This window comes from Mauremys reevesii, linkage group 2 (genome assembly GCF_016161935.1).
Source record: "Mauremys reevesii isolate NIE-2019 linkage group 2, ASM1616193v1, whole genome shotgun sequence".
Lineage (NCBI taxonomy): Eukaryota > Metazoa > Chordata > Testudines > Geoemydidae > Mauremys > Mauremys reevesii.
In genome coordinates this window covers 36,364,003-36,382,330 of record NC_052624.1, presented here as the reverse complement: position 1 = coordinate 36,382,330, position 18,328 = coordinate 36,364,003, and the positions used below count along the sequence as shown (strand labels likewise).

The 18,328-nt window shown below is 40.0% G+C and overlaps 1 protein-coding gene across 2 annotated transcripts in view; it reads left to right on the top strand.

Moving 5' to 3' along the window:
* SPAG6 (sperm associated antigen 6) overlaps window positions 1-18,328 on the top strand; it is a 54,925-nt gene that overhangs the window by 18,510 nt on the left and 18,087 nt on the right. For both annotated transcript variants that reach the window (XM_039526876.1, XM_039526877.1), the window contains exons 3-7: window positions 37-203; window positions 4,170-4,353; window positions 14,124-14,329; window positions 15,300-15,473; window positions 17,372-17,524. In XM_039526876.1, coding sequence (XP_039382810.1) covers window positions 37-203; window positions 4,170-4,353; window positions 14,124-14,329; window positions 15,300-15,473; window positions 17,372-17,524 — 884 coding nt within the window. The remainder of the gene's footprint in view (window positions 1-36; window positions 204-4,169; window positions 4,354-14,123; window positions 14,330-15,299; window positions 15,474-17,371; window positions 17,525-18,328) is intronic.

The window sequence follows — 18,328 nt, the reverse complement described above, 5'->3', positions numbered from 1 at the left end:
TGCCTCTTTCTTCTGCTTCTTCCTAATGCAACTCAGGTGTAATGTCTTTGCTGAGGCCTCTTCTGTTGGATGTGGTCCCAACTATTCAACAGACCGCTGCTTTGGCTCTTGGGAGACTTGCCAATTATAACGATGACCTGGCAGAGGCGGTTGTTAAGGGAGACATTCTTCCACAGCTTGTATATTCATTGGCTGAACAGAATGTAAGGAATTTTTATTTTCTTAAACAATTTAACTGCCAATTAAAAAAAAACGTAATGAACTGTCTTGACTCTCAGTGCAGTAATACATGTACTGAAGTTACATACAGCATGTGCATTGGTCTCCTGGTAAGTCAAAATATACTGTAGTCAGAATTGTAACTCAATGAGACATTTAAAAATTCTTATTCTGTATTATCTGTAATATATTCATGGGAGCTTTATTTTTCTGACATGTTAATGAAAGGATTTGTAGAAGGCTGTTTTTTTTCAAATAATTAGAAATGCTGTACAGATAATTGGTTAGAACTTGTCTTTAATTCTAAATGCTTATAAAATGCACATAAATTGAACTGCAGTTATCCTGTAGTTAACATCTCCAAACTTGAACATTTGGAAACTTGTATAGCATGAGGAATATAAAATCTAATTATTGGCACAGACACAGTACAACACATTAAAATGATTTAATCTGCTTGTTTGTCAAATAAAATGTGATATGATATAGCACAAATATATCTGACAGGCTGTCCCCTACTTTTCCTACAGTTTTTGGATGGATTCCAATTTTAGGATCCTAACTTAGGTTAACAGCAAAGTTTTCAAACATGGTTCCTAGTGATTGAAAAATATAGAAATTTGAGAGTTATAATATGGCTACACTTCCAACTTATTTAACTGAATTTAGATTGTAGTTTTGTTGTTTTAGATTTAGAAGAATTCAAATATCAATGCTTATCATGAAATGACATAGTTTTTCATCTTTTGAGAATTCAGAAGTAATCACTAATGAAATAATATTTTCATAGTTGCATATCTGATTAATACTTCTACAGTCATAATAAAAATTCCATATTATTATTGAAGGGAATCACCCATTCATTCTAAAATATGTATATTGTATGGAACAAAGTAGGACTTAGATAAAGTTATAAATAATTTGGTTATTTAACGATTTTAAAGAGAGAAAATTATGGTCTTTGTTGTTTGTTTGATGTTACGCCATTTATTTGATAGGAGAAACTATACAAAGTTAGCATAGATGCCTTGACTTATCTTTTCCATTTTAGTGTCTATACTGTCAATGCATCCGGGAGACAGCTGTGATTCAGAATCACTTGGGGCATCAGCAAGATTAGTGTGAGGTCACAGAAGGCCTACCGTGCTTTAGTGACTGAGGGCAAGTGAAGGAAACTAATTATCCAGTTCATACAGAGTTTAGCAAGACATGCAAGTAATTTGTTAGTTCCTATGGGCAATTCCCTATGCATTCCTGTTCCATTCATTTTATGCATCAGTATCAAAAAGGATCAGATCCTGTGAGCACTCCATAGTGGAACTTTCATTGACTTGTACATGTGCAGGACTTACAGGATCAAGCATCTGATCAGTGTTTTGTCATATAAACTGAGTGAAAATAAAAAAGGTTTTATAGCACATTCTAAATGTTTTTGTGAATGTGTTTTATTTCAAGAACAACATATTGTGAATAAGAATAAACCCTAAAAAGAGCCTTTCCCACAGTATAAAAGGAATAATGCACATGCACACATTGGAGGGTGTATATTGGGGCAGATCCTCAGCTGGTGTAAATTGGCATAGCTCCATTGACTTCAATGGAGCTATGCCAGTTTACATCAGCTGAGGATCTGCCCTATCATGGATATATTATTCCTATTAAATTATGCTTTGGGCAGAGAGACATTTTTTTTTAAGGTTATTATTCTTATTCAAAATATCTTTTACATTAAAGGCAACCTATTTTTCTATTTTAGAACCAGGTCCTTCTGCCACTGAAGTCCTGGGGAGTTCTGCCATTTTAACTTCATTGGGATCAGGCCCTTAGGCTAACCTCTGTCAATTTGCACATTAACTACAGGAAGACTAGATTTTGCCTGGCCCATTTTTAGAGGTGTAGCATGGTTCAGTTAGGAAATTGCCTAGTAGGTTGGCCACAGCTCATCAATTTCCAATGTCTTGAGGGAGGGGGCCTTGTCAGGCAGTCTGGGGGCATGATAGCCAAGTTACAGTCTGTCCTTCTCTGGGTTACCCTCAGTTGGGCTGGGGTAGAGGGAAGGGTAGGGAGAGCTGGGCCCTCCTTCTTGACTGGATCCTGGATCCAAAGGGAGGATGCGGGCGGGGATGCTTCCATCCCCACTAACTGATACTCCAGATCAGCCTCCCTTGGCCCACTTCCTACCTTCCCAGTGCTCTCTTCAGTTTCAGGCATAGTCACAGCCCTCTGGTTCCCTCCTCTCAGAAGGTTGTTCAAGCAGTCTCAGTGATTCAGGTAGTCAGCTGGGGTTTCCAAATTGCGATGTCCAATGATTTCCCCCTTGTCAGACAGAAGGGGAAAGAAAAAGTGGTCAGGCCTCTGGCTGCCCAGTAAGGCCTTACCCACGGTCCAGGTCCTTCTCCATACTGGCTTCCTTCTTGCAGACAGCCTTTCCTTCACTCTTGCCACAGCTTGATTGCCAGAGTCCCATTTTAAGCAGGTCCTCCATTTGGAGCATATTCTGCAGCTACTGAGGGGCGGGGCCTTCTTGGCTTGATCTTGCTCCTTTAGTCTTAGTGAGGGGTCCGTCAACCCCTTCACAATAGGCATGTAGGAGGTGTTGGCCCATGGATGCTTCACAGTCACCTGTGCAGTCGCCACACAAAGCCAAGGCACAATCTTGGTATTTGCTCAGAGAAAGCACAAGGATTGCTCCCTTCTAGTGCCCACAGGGGCAGGGCCGGCTTTAGGAAGTGTGGAGCCCTATGTGAACAGTTTTGATGGGGCCCCGGCAGGGATGACTTAAAAAAAAAACCCAAAACACGTAAAAAAAACGTGTGGGGCTTGTACTCACCGGGCGGTGCTCTGAGTCTTCGGCGGCACTTCGGCGGCGGATCCTTTACTCACTCCAGGTCTTCAGCGGCACTGAAGGACCCACCGCTGAAGTGCCGCTGAAGACCCGAAGCGCCGCCAGGTGAGTAAAAATTAAATAGGCACCTCTAGCCAGGGAAGGGATTCTCACTGGGTGTGGGGCCCGATTTGGGGGAATTGGTGGAATAGGCCTAAAGCCGGCCCTGCACAGGGGCACAAGGAACCCAAAGGGGGTAGGGAAGAGAGATGGCCAGGTGCACAAAGGGGAGCATGCTATGCTGTCCTAAGACAGTTAGAGAGGAAGGGTGATCCAGTGTTTAGAATACTAGCTTGGGACTTGAGAGACATTGAGCAGGTCATTTAGGGCCAGCATTTTAATGGTATGTAGGTACTTAATGATGCACATAGCAGCCAGTGGGATTTATAACAGCACATAAAGCAGGCTAGGTGATTAATTCTCATTGACTTCATTGAAACTTAGGCACCCAACTCACTTAGGAGCTTTTGAAAATCTTATTAGGCATCTATCTGCATCATTAGGTGCCTAAATACTTTTGAAAATCTGGCCGTTAGTCTGTGTGTTCCCCATCTGTAAGATGGAAGTAATATTATTGGGCTTGTGAGGATAAATACATTCTACAATAGTGGAGGCCATATAAATGCCATAGACAGAATCTGTCTTGGAACTTGCCCTGCGCTGAGGGCAGATTGGTGCATATCATACACAGTCGGATCCAACAGGTCAGATTTATTGTATTTGTCTAGCTCTTGAGAGCATTCATTTATGCAAATATTTGTATCTTTCCTGTTATCTTTTAGTCACACCTCCTCAACCCTCCCATTTTGTCTATGTGTTTATCTATTGCATACTGTCAGCATCTTAGATTGTGAGCTGACTAGGGCAGGGTCTGTATGTGTTAATTGTTTGTCCAGTGTCTTGTACAATGGAGCCCTCATCCTTAATTTGGGTACTTATGTGCTACTGCAATAGGAATTAATCAATAGTAATAATAAAATACTTCTTTTAGTATTTGTTCTGATCTTTTTGATTTTTGAAGTAATGATATTAGTAAAAATGTATGTTTTGTTTCCAATTTGTGTAGCGTTTCTACAAGAAAGCAGCTGCATTTGTGTTAAGAGCGGTTGGTAAACATTCTCCTCAGCTAGCTCAAGCGATAGTTGATTGTGGAGCACTGGATACACTTGTGATTTGCTTGGAAGATTTTGACCCTGGAGTAAAGGAAGCTGCAGCCTGGGCACTTGGGTATATTGCCAGACATAATGCAGGTAATAGGTTTTGTGTGTGCTTTGTTACACCATAATATTGTTTGTTTAAAAGTGATTACACGTTGTGATATGTTGACTTATTGTAATTTATAACTCAGAAAATGATTCCCCCCCCGACATTAAATCTTACATTTGGAAATGAATTCTACTCTATTTTACCAATCCACCAAGTGCAGATCTTGTGTAACACCTGCATATTTGGCAGCCCTTAATGCCTGACAACATGAGAGAGAGGCATTCCCCCATAAAATGCCCTTTGACTTAGGAGGAGATGCATTGTGGTGGGGGCCAGCAAACCACAGATTCTGACTTCATGTCTTTTACTGTGTGGTTTTAATATTTCTGTGCACTTCACAGCCCTTATTACTGAACAAGGACTCCTAACTCCTCCAGCATTCATTCCCTTAATTTAACAAATAGCATAACTGAGAGGTTGTGCAACATCACTTCTGGGAAAACTCGGAATAGAACTGATGTCACCAGGGGCGGTTCTAGGATTTCGGCCGCCCCAAGCAGGGCAGCACGCCGCGGGGGGCGCTCTAGCGGTCGCCGGTCCCACGGCTCCGGTGGACCTCCCGCAGACGTGCCTGTGGAGGGTCCGCTGGCCCCGCGGCTCCGGTGGACCTCCCGCAGGCATGCCTGCGGATGCTCCACCGCAGGGACCAGCGGCCCCTCTGCAGGCACGTTTGCGGGAGGTCTACCAGAACCGCAGTCCCAGCGGACCTTCCGCAGGCATGCCTGCGGGAGGTCCGCCGGAGCTGCCTGCCGCCCTCCCGCTGGGACGCCGCCCCAAGCGCGTGCTTGGCGCACTGGGGTCTGGAGCCGGCCCTGGATGTCACCCAACATCACAGAACCAAATCTCATCTGCTTGGCTGCACTGCCTTTCAGAACAAATGTGCCAAATCTATTGGCTTGACTATGCTGTTTGTAATCATTGTTCTTAACCTCTAGACCACACTCTTCTCCCAGAGCCAGGAACAGATCCCAGGAATCTGGTACCCAACAGTCCACTACTCTTTCACATATAGTTGTGTAATGCTACTTGTAATGTGTATATCATGTTCCTATTTAAGGGCTGATCCAGGGTAATAGCTTACTTCTACCAGCTGTTCATTTAGTTCAAGTGGTAGAGGGTTGTGCTGTGGAGTTAAGGGTTGTGAGGTCAAACTCCCCTGACCACTTGTATTTGGGGGGGAAATAGCTGGTGTTTATTTGGATGAAAGAGCTTAGTGTGTTGACCCTGGAATAATTGTAGCTGTTGAAATGATTTTATATTCTAAAACATTGTATTTAGTATGAATTTGAATGTTGTCTTTTGTTGTTTTTATGTGGATGGACACTTAATTATAGATTGTGGGAGATCTTGCTTATATGTCCAGAGGGTAGGAGACTTTGCTTGTGTAAGCTCCCAAAAGGTCAGCACTTGACTTAATAAAGTCATCTTTCCAGAACTTCTATCCATGTAGACCAAGCTCCTACCTCTTCTTGATGGAGCAGCTAAACTTTTTACAAAATCTGACTTTTCGTTCCTGTCCAGCCCTCTTCCCATCCCGTTTTCTTTTAGTGAATCACTATGCCAGCTCCTCCAGTCCAACACTGCTACTTTGAACATTATGATACCACGTGGTGAGATTATTTGAGCCATAGGTGTAACTGTCTCATTACAAAGGGTCAGGCATGGTCCACAAGCTGGAGAAAGAAATATGGGAAGAAAGGTGGGAAAGAAAACACTTTAATTTCCTAAGCACACATATAAAAAGATTCAAGTGTAATTAATAGGAAATAGTTTCTGCTGGTTCTGATTCCCAACATCACCCCCAAACTTGTAAGTCCTAGAATTGCAGTTCTTTTTCAGGTGATTTCAAGTATTGTCTGAGTAATTGGCCCCAATTTCAGACCGCTTCAGTGAATGTGTGATCTTGTCCCATCAGGTCCACTTAGATAATTGGCTAGGTGATAGTACTGATGAAAAGGATCTGGGGGGTTATAGTGAATCACAAATTGAATAAGAGTCAACAATGTGATGCAGGTGCGAAAAAGTCTAATGTAATTCTCGGGTATTTTATCAAGAACGTCATATATAAGACACGGGAGGTGATTGTCCCATTCCACTCTGCACTGGTGAGACCTCAGCTGAAGCACCGTCTGCAATTCTGGGCTCCATGCTTTAGGAAAGATGTGGATAAATTGGAAACAGTCCAGAGGAGTGCAACAAAAATGCTGGCAAGTTTAGTAAACCTGCCCTATGAGGAAAGATTAAAATAACTAAGCATGTTTAATCTTGAGAAAAGAAGACAAGAGGGGAGGACCTGATAAGAGATACGTTAAGGGCTGTTACAAAGAGGAGGTTGTCAGTTGTTCTCCATGTCCACTGAAGGCAGGACAAGAAGTAATGGGCTTAATTTCAGGGAGATTTAGGTTAGATATTAGGGAAAAACTTTCTAATGATAAAGGTAGTTAAGTTCTGGAATAGGCTTCCCAGGGGCGTTGTGGAATCCCCATCATTGGAGGCTTTTAAGAACAGGTTGGACAAACACCTGTCAAGGATAGTCTAGGTTTACTTGGTCCTGCCTCAGCACAGGGGGCTATACTTGATGACCTCTGAAGGAACTTTCCAGCCCTACATTTCTATGATTATATGAAAACAAGCCACATTCTTGAAGGTGTAACACTAGCATGTCTCAGGGCATTGGTATGAGAGAGAGCTTTGCACCTATTTGTCACCAGTTTGAATCCAGTCCAATTCAGTAGGGATTAAAAATTCTCATCAAATGGATGTTTGGTGGCCCCTGTATGAGAGAAGTTTGACAGATATCAGTTCCAGCACCTGCATCATAAGCTATGCTTTGCATGAATTGGCAGACTTGAGAGAGAGAACAACAACTGGATGAATCATGGAGACTGAAATACCCCTGTTTTCCCTGAGGGAAGTTGTTCTCCTCACTCCTGCACCCTGTTCAGTGTTGATGTGTGTTGGCAGTGTGTGAGACTTCGTCAGAGCCATCAAGCAAATTCCTCTCATCAGCAATACATTCATACAATTTGTTTAATACTAATGTTATTGTTATATGCAAATTAGTTCATTAAAATGTACATAAAATGTTACACATGAAGGGGACTCTTTCATACCATGAAGCTAAAGCCCTGGAATCCCCCTCTCTTCAAGTCTAGGACTTGGATCCTAGTTGTTGCACAAAATTTGGTGGCTATGATTTTAGTTTATAAATTAATAGAAATAAGGCCTGGTTGGTGGCTTAGCACTATCATCTCAAGGCTTCATAGAGAGAACAATAGTTGGAATACTTATTTCAGTTCTTCATGAAGATGTCTGAGTATTGTGTCAATACTGTGCCAGCTTCAACTGACTGATTTGGGTGGGATACAATGTTCTAGAGGTGACAAAGGACACAGGGCCCAGTCCAACTCCCCCTGAGGTAAATGGGAGTTTTGCATTTGTGATAGCTGCCATCTTGGTCAACATACGAGAAAGATTGAACCCAGAGTTGCTACAGGTCATACAGGGGCCACCAAACATCAAGAGCCAAGGCTCTGTAGCTGTGTAACATAACAACTCCTATCCTTTGCAGAGTGGCACAGAGGAAGGACCTGTGACACATTCACTAGTGGCAGGTTTCAGAGAGGTAGCTGTGTTAGTCTGTATCAGCAAAAACAACGAGGAGTCCTTGTGGCACCTTAGAGACATTTATGGTGCCACAAGGACTCCTTGTCGTTTGTACTCACTAGTGGGTTATACACTGATTTCAAAGGAAGTTGGATTGAGTCCCTTATGCTGTTTGACAGGAGAGACCATAAAGGAGAGAGGGGAAATCTGTCATATCATGAAGCTATGAGGTTAAAGCCCTAGAATCTCTCTCTCTGAGTTGAGATCTTGGATCCAAGTTGCTGACTGCATCTGGCCTAAAGAACCTTGCCATGGGAAGCAAGCCACTGTCCTGGCCGCTTAAAAAAGTTTTGCTTGTTGTTTGTGTATGTGATTTAAGAGTTCCATCCAGGATCTGCAGAGCCTTAAGAGTTGCTACATAACAACATGTACATGTTCATTGCATGCATTGCTTATTCAGAGATCAACTACCCCAGTTTTCAGTTTGGAACTAGAAACCATGTTGAAAAGGTGTCTGGCTGCTTTGACTTGTTGAGATGGTGAAATGCATGACAGAGTTAAGCTATGGAATCCTGAATAGACTAATGGCAATTCTTCATGAGACCCCTTAAGAGAATGGAAGAGTGTGAATTGGAAAGTCCCTAGAGAGTCTCTTGCAACACCAAGAGGAGGTTTATGTTCATTATTACAGTAACATCTAGAGGTGCTGATCAGGATTTGAACCCATTGCACTAGGCCCTATACAACAGATAGATCTTGTCCTGAAGAGGTTACTTCCTAAGAAGATGAGCAAAATAAGAGAGTTTGCGTGTGTGTGTGTGTGTGTGTGAATATTGACTTGTCTCAACTGCCCTAAAGGTTGGGTGAACCAAGTCTCTTTATGGGGGGCCTTCTGTACAATGGAGACGATGCATAGTTGTTTAAGCTAACAAATGATTTGCATCATTTGTTTCCGCACAATTGTGAAATGCATCCCTGCTGGCATTGGATGGGTGAATCTAACAGAAGTTTATGCTGTTAATAAGAATAACAGTTTCAGTTAGGTTGAAATTGGAAGACTGACCAAGCCATGTGCTCTAGGACATAAACTGATGATTAGCTGAGGTTAGTAAGAAATGTTGCTTCCATAGTTATATTGTTGCCCAACGAGTGGCATGACAGGGTTTTTACATTTTCCTCTGAAGTATCAGGTGTTGGCTACTGTTGAGACAAGATAATGGATTAGACCTAGTTAATTATGTTATGGTGTAGGAATTACTATGCTCTCTCATTGAATACATCAACTGCCAATCACCAGCAAAAAGCCCATAAACACTTAGAAGGCAGTTCTTCTCCGAAAAAGTCTCTAAAAATGCTATTGTGGGATTCTTGGGAGTTTTTGGGTCAAGATGTCAAAAAATTCTTGGCAATAGTGATCTTGCAAAAATTTCCACCATTCAAGAAGGCAGAAATGTCATACGATTAGCTGACTTTGCAAGATTTATGCCAGTTGATGCCAGAATCTCTCAAGAATGGCTCCCAAAATTTGGTGCTCACATATCTAAACTTAGACTTTCCTAGCTTGACCCTTGAAGTGGAACCCCAGGCACTAACCCATCCCAGATGCAGAGCTGAACGACGTCTTCCTAGCTCTTCTTTACCATTTCCATCACTTATTTTACAGTTTTTGAGGACATACAGAGTGTCTAAATAAGAACTGCCATACTGGGTCAGACCAATGGTCCATCTAGTCTGGTATCCTGTCTTTCGATAGTGGGCAATGTCAGGTTCTTCAGAGGGAATGAACAGTACAGGCAATCATCAAGTGATCCGCCCCCTGTCAGTCATTCCCAGCATCTGGCAAACAGAGGCTAGGGACACTTCAGAGCATGGTTTTGCCTCCCTGCCTCCATGAACTTACCTAGTTCTTTTTTGAAACACCATTGAGTATTGCGGAATCTGTGAAACATTCCTTGAAATTTTGCTCATATGCCATATTAAGTGAGGTTTTTAAAAAGCAAAAAACCTTGCATTTGAGAGATGCATGAAAATAATTTTGTTTCCATTTGCTTTATCAGCACAAAATCTAAAACCTGTGTTCTACAAATAACCACTGCATAATGCAACTGGTCAGGAAGGTGAAAATAAGTACACTAGCTACTTACACTCAAGCACCTAACCGAGAAAGTATTCGTCTCTCATTTTCCCCACTCTCTTACACAGCATAACTTTGAATGATTCAAACTAGTTTTCACTCCAGCCACTTAGAAGCCACTCTCCTCCATGTATTTAATGACCTCCAACTTTCTGCTGATGAAAGCTCCTTTTGTGTCTTCAGGGTAGCCTTTACCATTTTGGTTGAAACAACAAGAAGTCCTTGTGGCACCTTAGAAACTAACAAATTTGTTTGGACATAAGCTTTTGTGGGCTATAACCCACTTCATCAGATGCATGGGGTGAAAAATACACTGCTTTCTCTTGTGGACAGAGAAGAACTGCCACATCATCCATGTGACCAGACAATTCCCCTGGTTCCCCATTTCAGGTTCCATTTCAAAACTACCCTTCTTGTTTTCTAAAATCTTTCAAGGACCAGCTCCAGACTGCCTCAGGAACCTCTCAACTCTCTGCTTCCCCTCCCTCTGTTCGTTAGGCACTGGCCTCCTCTCAGACTCTCCACATAATCTTTACAGTTTTTGTGATGAAGATGCTTTTATTGCATCTCCTTCCATCCGGATCAACTTCACTATCTTTCTTGGTCTCTCCATTTGCTTTCAAACTTCATCTGAAAAAATATTTTTTCTCCCTTTCCTTATCTGTTTTTCCACCCTTTCTCTCCCTCTGTGTGCGCGGGTGCATGAGAGGGAGAGAGAGAAATTTTGCAATTGTATAATTTAACTCTCTAAAGTGTCTTGGAGGGTATAGTTTGAATCAAAATCACCATAGAAAGTGAAGCTATATTAAATCTCTTTTTGAGAAAAAATAAATTTGGTTTTACACGTGCACTTTGCAAATAAACAGAAACAAATGAGAAGGTTTCTGAAAACAGATGATGAGTGTTTCTTTGACCACTGCTCGCTCTTGCTACATGTTGGCAGGGCTCAAATTGGGCTGTGTCGACTCAAAGAATGTATGGATGGAAAAAATCATTTGGCCACTAGTGGAGAGAGAGAACACAGACCTCATATGGGAAGTGCATTTGGGATTGTGGACACGGAGAGCAAGGGAAATGATGAGGTGGGGTATGGCTGTGAGAATAGGTAGCAAGATTGGGGTAGAGGAAATGAGGCTCAAATTGGGCTGTGTCGACTCAAAGAATGTATGGATGGAAAAAATCATTTGGCCACTAGTGGAGAGAGAGAACACAGACCTCATATGGGAAGTGCATTTGGGATTGTGGACACGGAGAGCAAGGGAAATGATGAGGTGGGGTATGGCTGTGAGAATAGGTAGCAAGATTGGGGGTAGAGGGGAAATGAACGGTTGGAATCTTGCGTATCTCCTTAAACGCTGACATGAGCAAATATGGGGCCTGATCCCCTTCCCTCATGCTATAGGAAAGCTTATAGGAGAGGGCTAAAGGAATTAAAATCTCCACAAGGTGAACATTACAGAGATTTCTCTGCAATTTTTATGTTGGGGGAAGAATTTGTCCCATCCCCCCTAAAGAACAGGCCACAAGGACTGCACACAAAGCTTATGAATCTTGGGGAATCAGAGATAAGCCAGGGACACTGAATTCATCATTGGCTCTCATCTCTGACCCTACTCTGTGGCAGCATAGCTTCAACAAAGCTATGCCAAGAAGGCACCCTTTATATGGAGATTTTCCCATCAGTGTTATGCCCCAGGCCATGTTACATTTCTGTCTTGGGCTATGCTAGGCACTAGTGGGGGGGATGGGAATGATATGTGTTTCCCTGCAGCCCTATCTCAAGCTGCTCGCTCTTCTGCCAGCCCACCTGCCCCCTACCCTTTGCAAACAGATACATCTTACAAATATCAGAAGAGCAGATACTCATGGTTCATATTGGTCATGTTTAAATAAGTATTAAATGTCATCAGACTCCTAGACCTTCAGAAAAGATTTATACTAAATCACACTTAGTTTGTGTTCCTATTTAAATTTTGTAGATCGTTAATTAAAAACAAAAGTGTTAGGGCTTAGCAGTGACCTTAAGACATTATACAACTTCTCCTCTTTCTCCTCTCTCTTTATGAAAGGTGATGACAATATCCTGACAGTAAGCCACAAAATATATTTTTCCAGCATCATCACCTATCTCCTTGATGTGATTTCCTTGGCATCATCTCCTTGGCAGTTTTCAGGCAATTGAGATGGTGTCTTTGAAGTTGCCTCTAAAGAGGCTGTTACATTAGTAGGCTGCTCAGCTGGACTGTCTGTTTTTATTTTTCTGGTTATTCTCTTTCTTTAACTGACCTTTTGATTAGAAGTAAATCATGTGTCTATATCAATTAGTATACAATACCAAAACATATTTTTGGTGGGAAGCAAGGATTACTTTGCACATTTTTCATTAAAAATACATAAAATGCAACAGTTTGTCATGTGCATTCAATATCTTTGTGCTCAAATAACCTTCTTTACTAAATTTAGTTTTTAAGTAGTGAATCATAGATGCACACTCTAACACAGGGTTTTGTTGAAATTTTGGGCTTTATATATATATATATATATCTTTACCTTCTAGAGAGAGAGATCTGCTATATGAGCATGCATTAGACGCATATGCCTTGTGTATATATTCAAACCCCTAAGTTTCAATAAAATAGTTATTTGAAAGTGAACCCTGGAAGATTAATTGTAATAATCTTTTAAAAATTCCTGTATGTATAATATAAATATTGCTTCATAAAAACAATTATTTTAACCATGGAAAATCCTAAGTACAGTGTAAAAACTTGTGTGTTCAATGCATGTCAGGGTGGGCATCTGTGGTCTACTAATTCAAAAAACACATATAGTCATAAAGATGATTTGGGTACTAACAAAATACAAGCAACATAATGACTGCATAACTATACATACTTAATGAAAGATAGTGTGTGTGTGCGTGTGTGTATGTGTGTGTGTGTGTGTGTGTGTATATATATATATATGTATATATATGTGTGTGTGTGATTCTTAATATGGAAAGCCTTGATTGATGGAATGTAAATGAAAAGCTAAGCTAGGTCCTTGAAATACAATAGCCATATGTTGCCATGGTACTGTAAGCCAAGTTAAATGTTAAAGATAAGAATAGATGTGCATAACAAGGATAGAACAGAGCAAAACCTTATTTAAGACGCTAACAGGTTATTTGAAACTAATGTGTTTTGTATTCATTCCTCAACATCTTAAAATGGCTATCATGTAATTTTTGCACCTCGTTATCTAATAATTTCTTATTTCAGTACTGTGATTAATGCCAAATATAGAGAAAGAGCTAATGAATTTCTAATACTGCAGTTCTTGAATAAGTCAGCTAATTACGTGTTTTTTTTAAATTAGGATGAAGTTAGCTAAGGATGTTGTGCTAAACCCAAATGCATAATCTCACAATGACAATACATCTCATTTAGCTAAATATATGTGGTAGAATTTATATTTTAGTGCCATCAAAATGTCTTTTAAATGGACGGTGGCAACTCCTAGTTGGGTTGTGTTACAAAACAAGATGCATTTTTTTTCCCCAATGAACAGTGTAAAATATATGGTTTTTTTAAAATGATCCATATTAATATCTGCTTATAATTTAAATGGACAAAATGTTGTCTAATTAGGGTGGTTGGTAAAATTTTGGTAGCTTTCTCTGTTGTTAGCCATGCATAAAATGCTTGCCTATTGATCAGTGCAGAATAGCCAGGGCTTAAACAGCTGACATCTGCTTACTCTTTTTTTTTTTAAACACAGAATAACAAACCATTTCAGCTTAATCTACCTCAAATGTGTGCATGTAAATGGGGGTCCATCTATTGACCTGTATTCTTTTCAGTTGTGGATTGGTCCACATGGTTTATGAAACCAGGAGGGCTGATTTGAAATGCAGATGTCGAGACAGTGAAGTACACCCTCCCTTTTTTTCTTTGCTCTATCTGTCAGGGTGAAAAATGGCTTGCACAAGGGTCAGTCACCCATACTCAATTACTTTTCTTGGACCTACAGAACTGTCACAAGCTGTGGTGGATGCAGGAGCTGTTCCTCTTTTAGTACTCTGTATCCAGGAGCCAGAAATTGCTTTGAAAAGGATTGCTGCCTCAGCCCTCAGTGATATTTCAAAGCATTCTCCAGAGTTAGCCCAGACAGTAGTGGATGCGGGGGCTATTGCTCATTTGGCTCAGATGATCCTGAACCCTGATGCCAAACTGAAGGTACTTTAATTTTTTTTCTAAATTACACCAGGCATTATTTGTTACTAAACTGAGGACATTGATATCCATGTTTATTTAGCAAGCTCTTATTGAAATGTCTAACAAAAAAAGCATAACTACACAGTTGGTGATAAAGAGTTCTGATTATTTTTGTGTGTTCAATAGCTCTTCAACAAGGAACAGTGAAACTAGTCTTTCAAGTGAATAGTGTGTGTTTGTGCTCTAGGCCAGCAGTGCACAGAGAGATTAACATAGTAACATCTAAGAAACAAATTTGGTGTTAAATGTAAAATCCAAGCCCTAAATTTTAAAACCTGTTAGATGGATTTAATAGGTATTATGTGTACAACCCAGTTACAAGCAAGCAGAGTTACACATTTCCGGTTGTGTTATAAAAACATTTTAGTTTAATATTTAAATACAATAATGTTTTTGTTTTTGGAATACATTGAATATTTGTTTCAATAGCTCTTAAGTTGTCATATTTATAGTTTAGTTTATGGAAAATATAGTTCCATTCCTGTGTACAGTTTTACTGTCTTATTCTTACAGCTATAAATAAATAATAAATTATCATTATTAAAAAGAATTATAGCTAAACACTTAAATGGAATATTTTAAATATAAGATCTGTGGGCTCAATCTTATGCTTTGCAAGCAAAAACAATTACTATAGGTTTCTATATTTTCTTTTAAGATCTAGTGTTAAATTGTGGCTTATTGTATTTGTGTTTCTGTTATATAGCATATTTTAAGAGGTAAACCTAAGGAGAAACATTTATTAGATACTAATAAATACTCTCAGCTATTAGACTGGCATATGAACTGACTCAATTAATTATATAATAGCTGTGGTTGTTTGCTCTGTGTTGCTTTGTTTTTTGATGGAGCAGATTGTGTGTATGATGACACTCTGTGTGTTGTGGGGTGTTTGTATAATATAATTTATAAAACAATTTCTGTTTACCAGCGTCAGGTGCTTTCAGCTCTCAGCCAAATAGCAAAGCATTCTGTGGATCTTGCAGAAATGGGGGTTGAAGCAGAAATTTTCCCAGTTGTACTCACATGCCTGAAGGACTCAGATGAATATGTCAAGAAAAATGCTGCAACTTTAATTAGAGAGATAGCAAAGCACACGCCTGAGGTAACACCTTGAAAATGCAAATACAAGGTCGCATCATTAGATTTTACATTTTAAATACAATGCCGTATTATTTGGTCATTTGCTTTTAAAAAGAGAGGGCAAAAGGCTCTATGTGATTTCCACCAGAAAAATATGGAAATGTTTTTGTTGGTGTTCTGAGATGTGGACTGAATATGAATTGAATTAGGAAACTAGGAATAATGTATATAATTAGCTTTTCCTTACCAGTAGGTGTCAGTGCAGGGAATGGGGAGTGCACTAATAATATTGCCAGCCACAAACATTAAAAAATTCTGAGTCAAGATACCTCCTTTTGCCTCCAATCATGAGATTGGCTTAAACATCATGAGATATTTTAAAATGCTGGGATTTTTTTCTTTTCCTTCTGGTTGTTGAGCCTTTAGGTGATTCTTGAGTCACATTTTCAGGTTTTTTCCACAGCCATAAAAACTTGCTTTTAAAAAGAAATGAAAGCTGGGCTGCTGAACTACAGGAACTGGAGGCTTGAAGCTAAAGACTAAATATCATAAGACTCAAGATAAAATCACAAGAGTTGGCAACGATGGTCTGTGAATATTTGCAATACTTGTGCCCTAACCAGGCTTTAGATAGAAGCCTAATGACTCTCATTGACACTGGAAAGTTCTAATCCACAAACTTGACTTTAGACTGATAGCTATTGGACCAAAATCATCCCTGCTGTAAATCAGCTGAAGGAATTTGTGCTACACTAGCGCTGACTCTGGCCCCAGGACTTTTCTAAACTAGTCAGATATATCAGTTATATGACCATTCTGGAAATTGTCCCCTTGGCCTCCTTCTGCAAACACAAGGGAGCTTGTACAGCAGCAGGATTTGGAGAGCTCGTGCAGTGGTCCACACCCCCTCTGTGCTGTGGAGCACATCTCTACTGGACTTCCCTATGCATATTTGAGGGGACAGTGGATGGAGGCGTGGGGCTGGTAGGTCTGGAGGCTGCAGTAGTAGTCATGGAATGGCTTTGCAGCTGTTCTACAGCCTGAGGGGGAGGATTCCTTCCCCTCTCTCTTGGATTTCCCTTCTGTTTTTTGGGGCTGTGCACAGATACAAGATTTGACCGTAAGTGATTGCAGTCAACAGCCACGTAAAGAGTATTTACATTTTTAAAGTGACCGCTTTAAAAGTTAAATATCTTCTAACCAAGCTGTTGCATTAATAAAATGGTCCTGTTCCTAAAATGCTTTGGGAATTTTAGATAAAACTGAAAATACCCGTCAGTATAGGTGGAAAAATCCTCCATCATAATATGAAATTAATATAATCTCTAAATGTTGGTGATGTCCTAAACCACTCAAATGCTGCTGTCTAAGTGATGTTAGAGGTGACATCACTTGGAAAAATATAAGCCACAGTTTAGTAGGCATTAAAGACCCCAGTCCTGATTATTCTTTGTACCAAGGCTTCTTAGAACAAATTACACATGCACTTGCTTTAAGGACCCTTCACACACTCAGAGTGGTGTAATTCGGCCTTAGTGTAAATGAGCATCTGGCTCAATATGTATATTTCTACAAGTCATTAGCATGTTGAATTTTTGTCTGCGTAATTAATCAGTAAATACTTACTAAATAGATTTTTGGATTAGGCAAGTCCATAGCATTCAATGTCCAGCTTACCTTGCAGTAAAGTTAATGGAAAATAGAGACGTTCATCACAATATAAATGTTTTGCTACATTATGAGCACTCATAAGTCCAAAGAATGAATCTGATTCATCACTCCATTACTCGTGTTACTTGATTGTCAACAATAGAGTTACACTTTTTAAAAAACAGGAGTGAAATAGTTAAGGATCATCTGAGTATAGTGCTTTATGGTGATAGATATGCTACAGTATCTAATTTCTCTATCTTCTTACAGCTTTCACAACTTATAGTCAATGCAGGAGGAGTTGCTGCTGTGATTGATTGTATTGGCAACTGCAAAGGAAATGTCAGGCTGCCTGGCATCATGATGCTTGGCTACGTAGCAGCTCATTCTGAGAACCTGGCAATGGCAGTGATCATCTCCAAGGTTAGCTCCTGCTTCATTGTCTTCCTACAGCCATTACAGTGAGTTTCAGAGTAGAAGAGGTAGAAGAATATAGTCCCACAGATGATTTGGTGGAGTGGTTTACTGATTTGTTTAGTAACGCACATCATAGAAAAAGTACCCGCATATTTTTCTGTTTTGTATGTCCCTTAGGTCCTGATCCTGCAAACACTTTATCACATGTTTAACTTTCAGCACTTGAGTAGCTCCATTGAAATCAGCGAAATTACTCAAGCGCTTAAAGTTAAGTACATGTATAAGTACGTGTAGGATCAGGGCCCTGGTTTTCAGTCATGTACTTACAGATAACTATTAAGGAAAGAGTAAAACTACACCAGTATTATATTTCACACTTGGCAGTAACAGTGCACTTAAACTGCTGATAAAATACATCCCTTTTTTCAATAATGCGACTAGGCAGTTGTATATAATTTTTAGGTTAAACTATCCAGTATAAGAATTATAATTTATGTGTGCCTTTATTAAATAAACAACTTAACCATATTACAATTTTTAACAACATGTATAGTTTTGATACAAGATGACATACCTAGTGCTATGAGTGCATCTTCTGTAATATTACTCAAAGTTCAAAATGATGGGACAGTCTGGAAAAGTAAGGTCCTTAATGAGTTGCTGCTTTTTTGCTGTATTGGTATGGATTGGTTTACTAGAAAAAGCGTCTGTTGAAATGTAAAATTATGCTGAGTTGCATTTGCACACACAAAGAAAAGAAAAGGTGTGACTTTCTATAGCCTGTTTCCTGTTAAAACAAATATTTGTGGC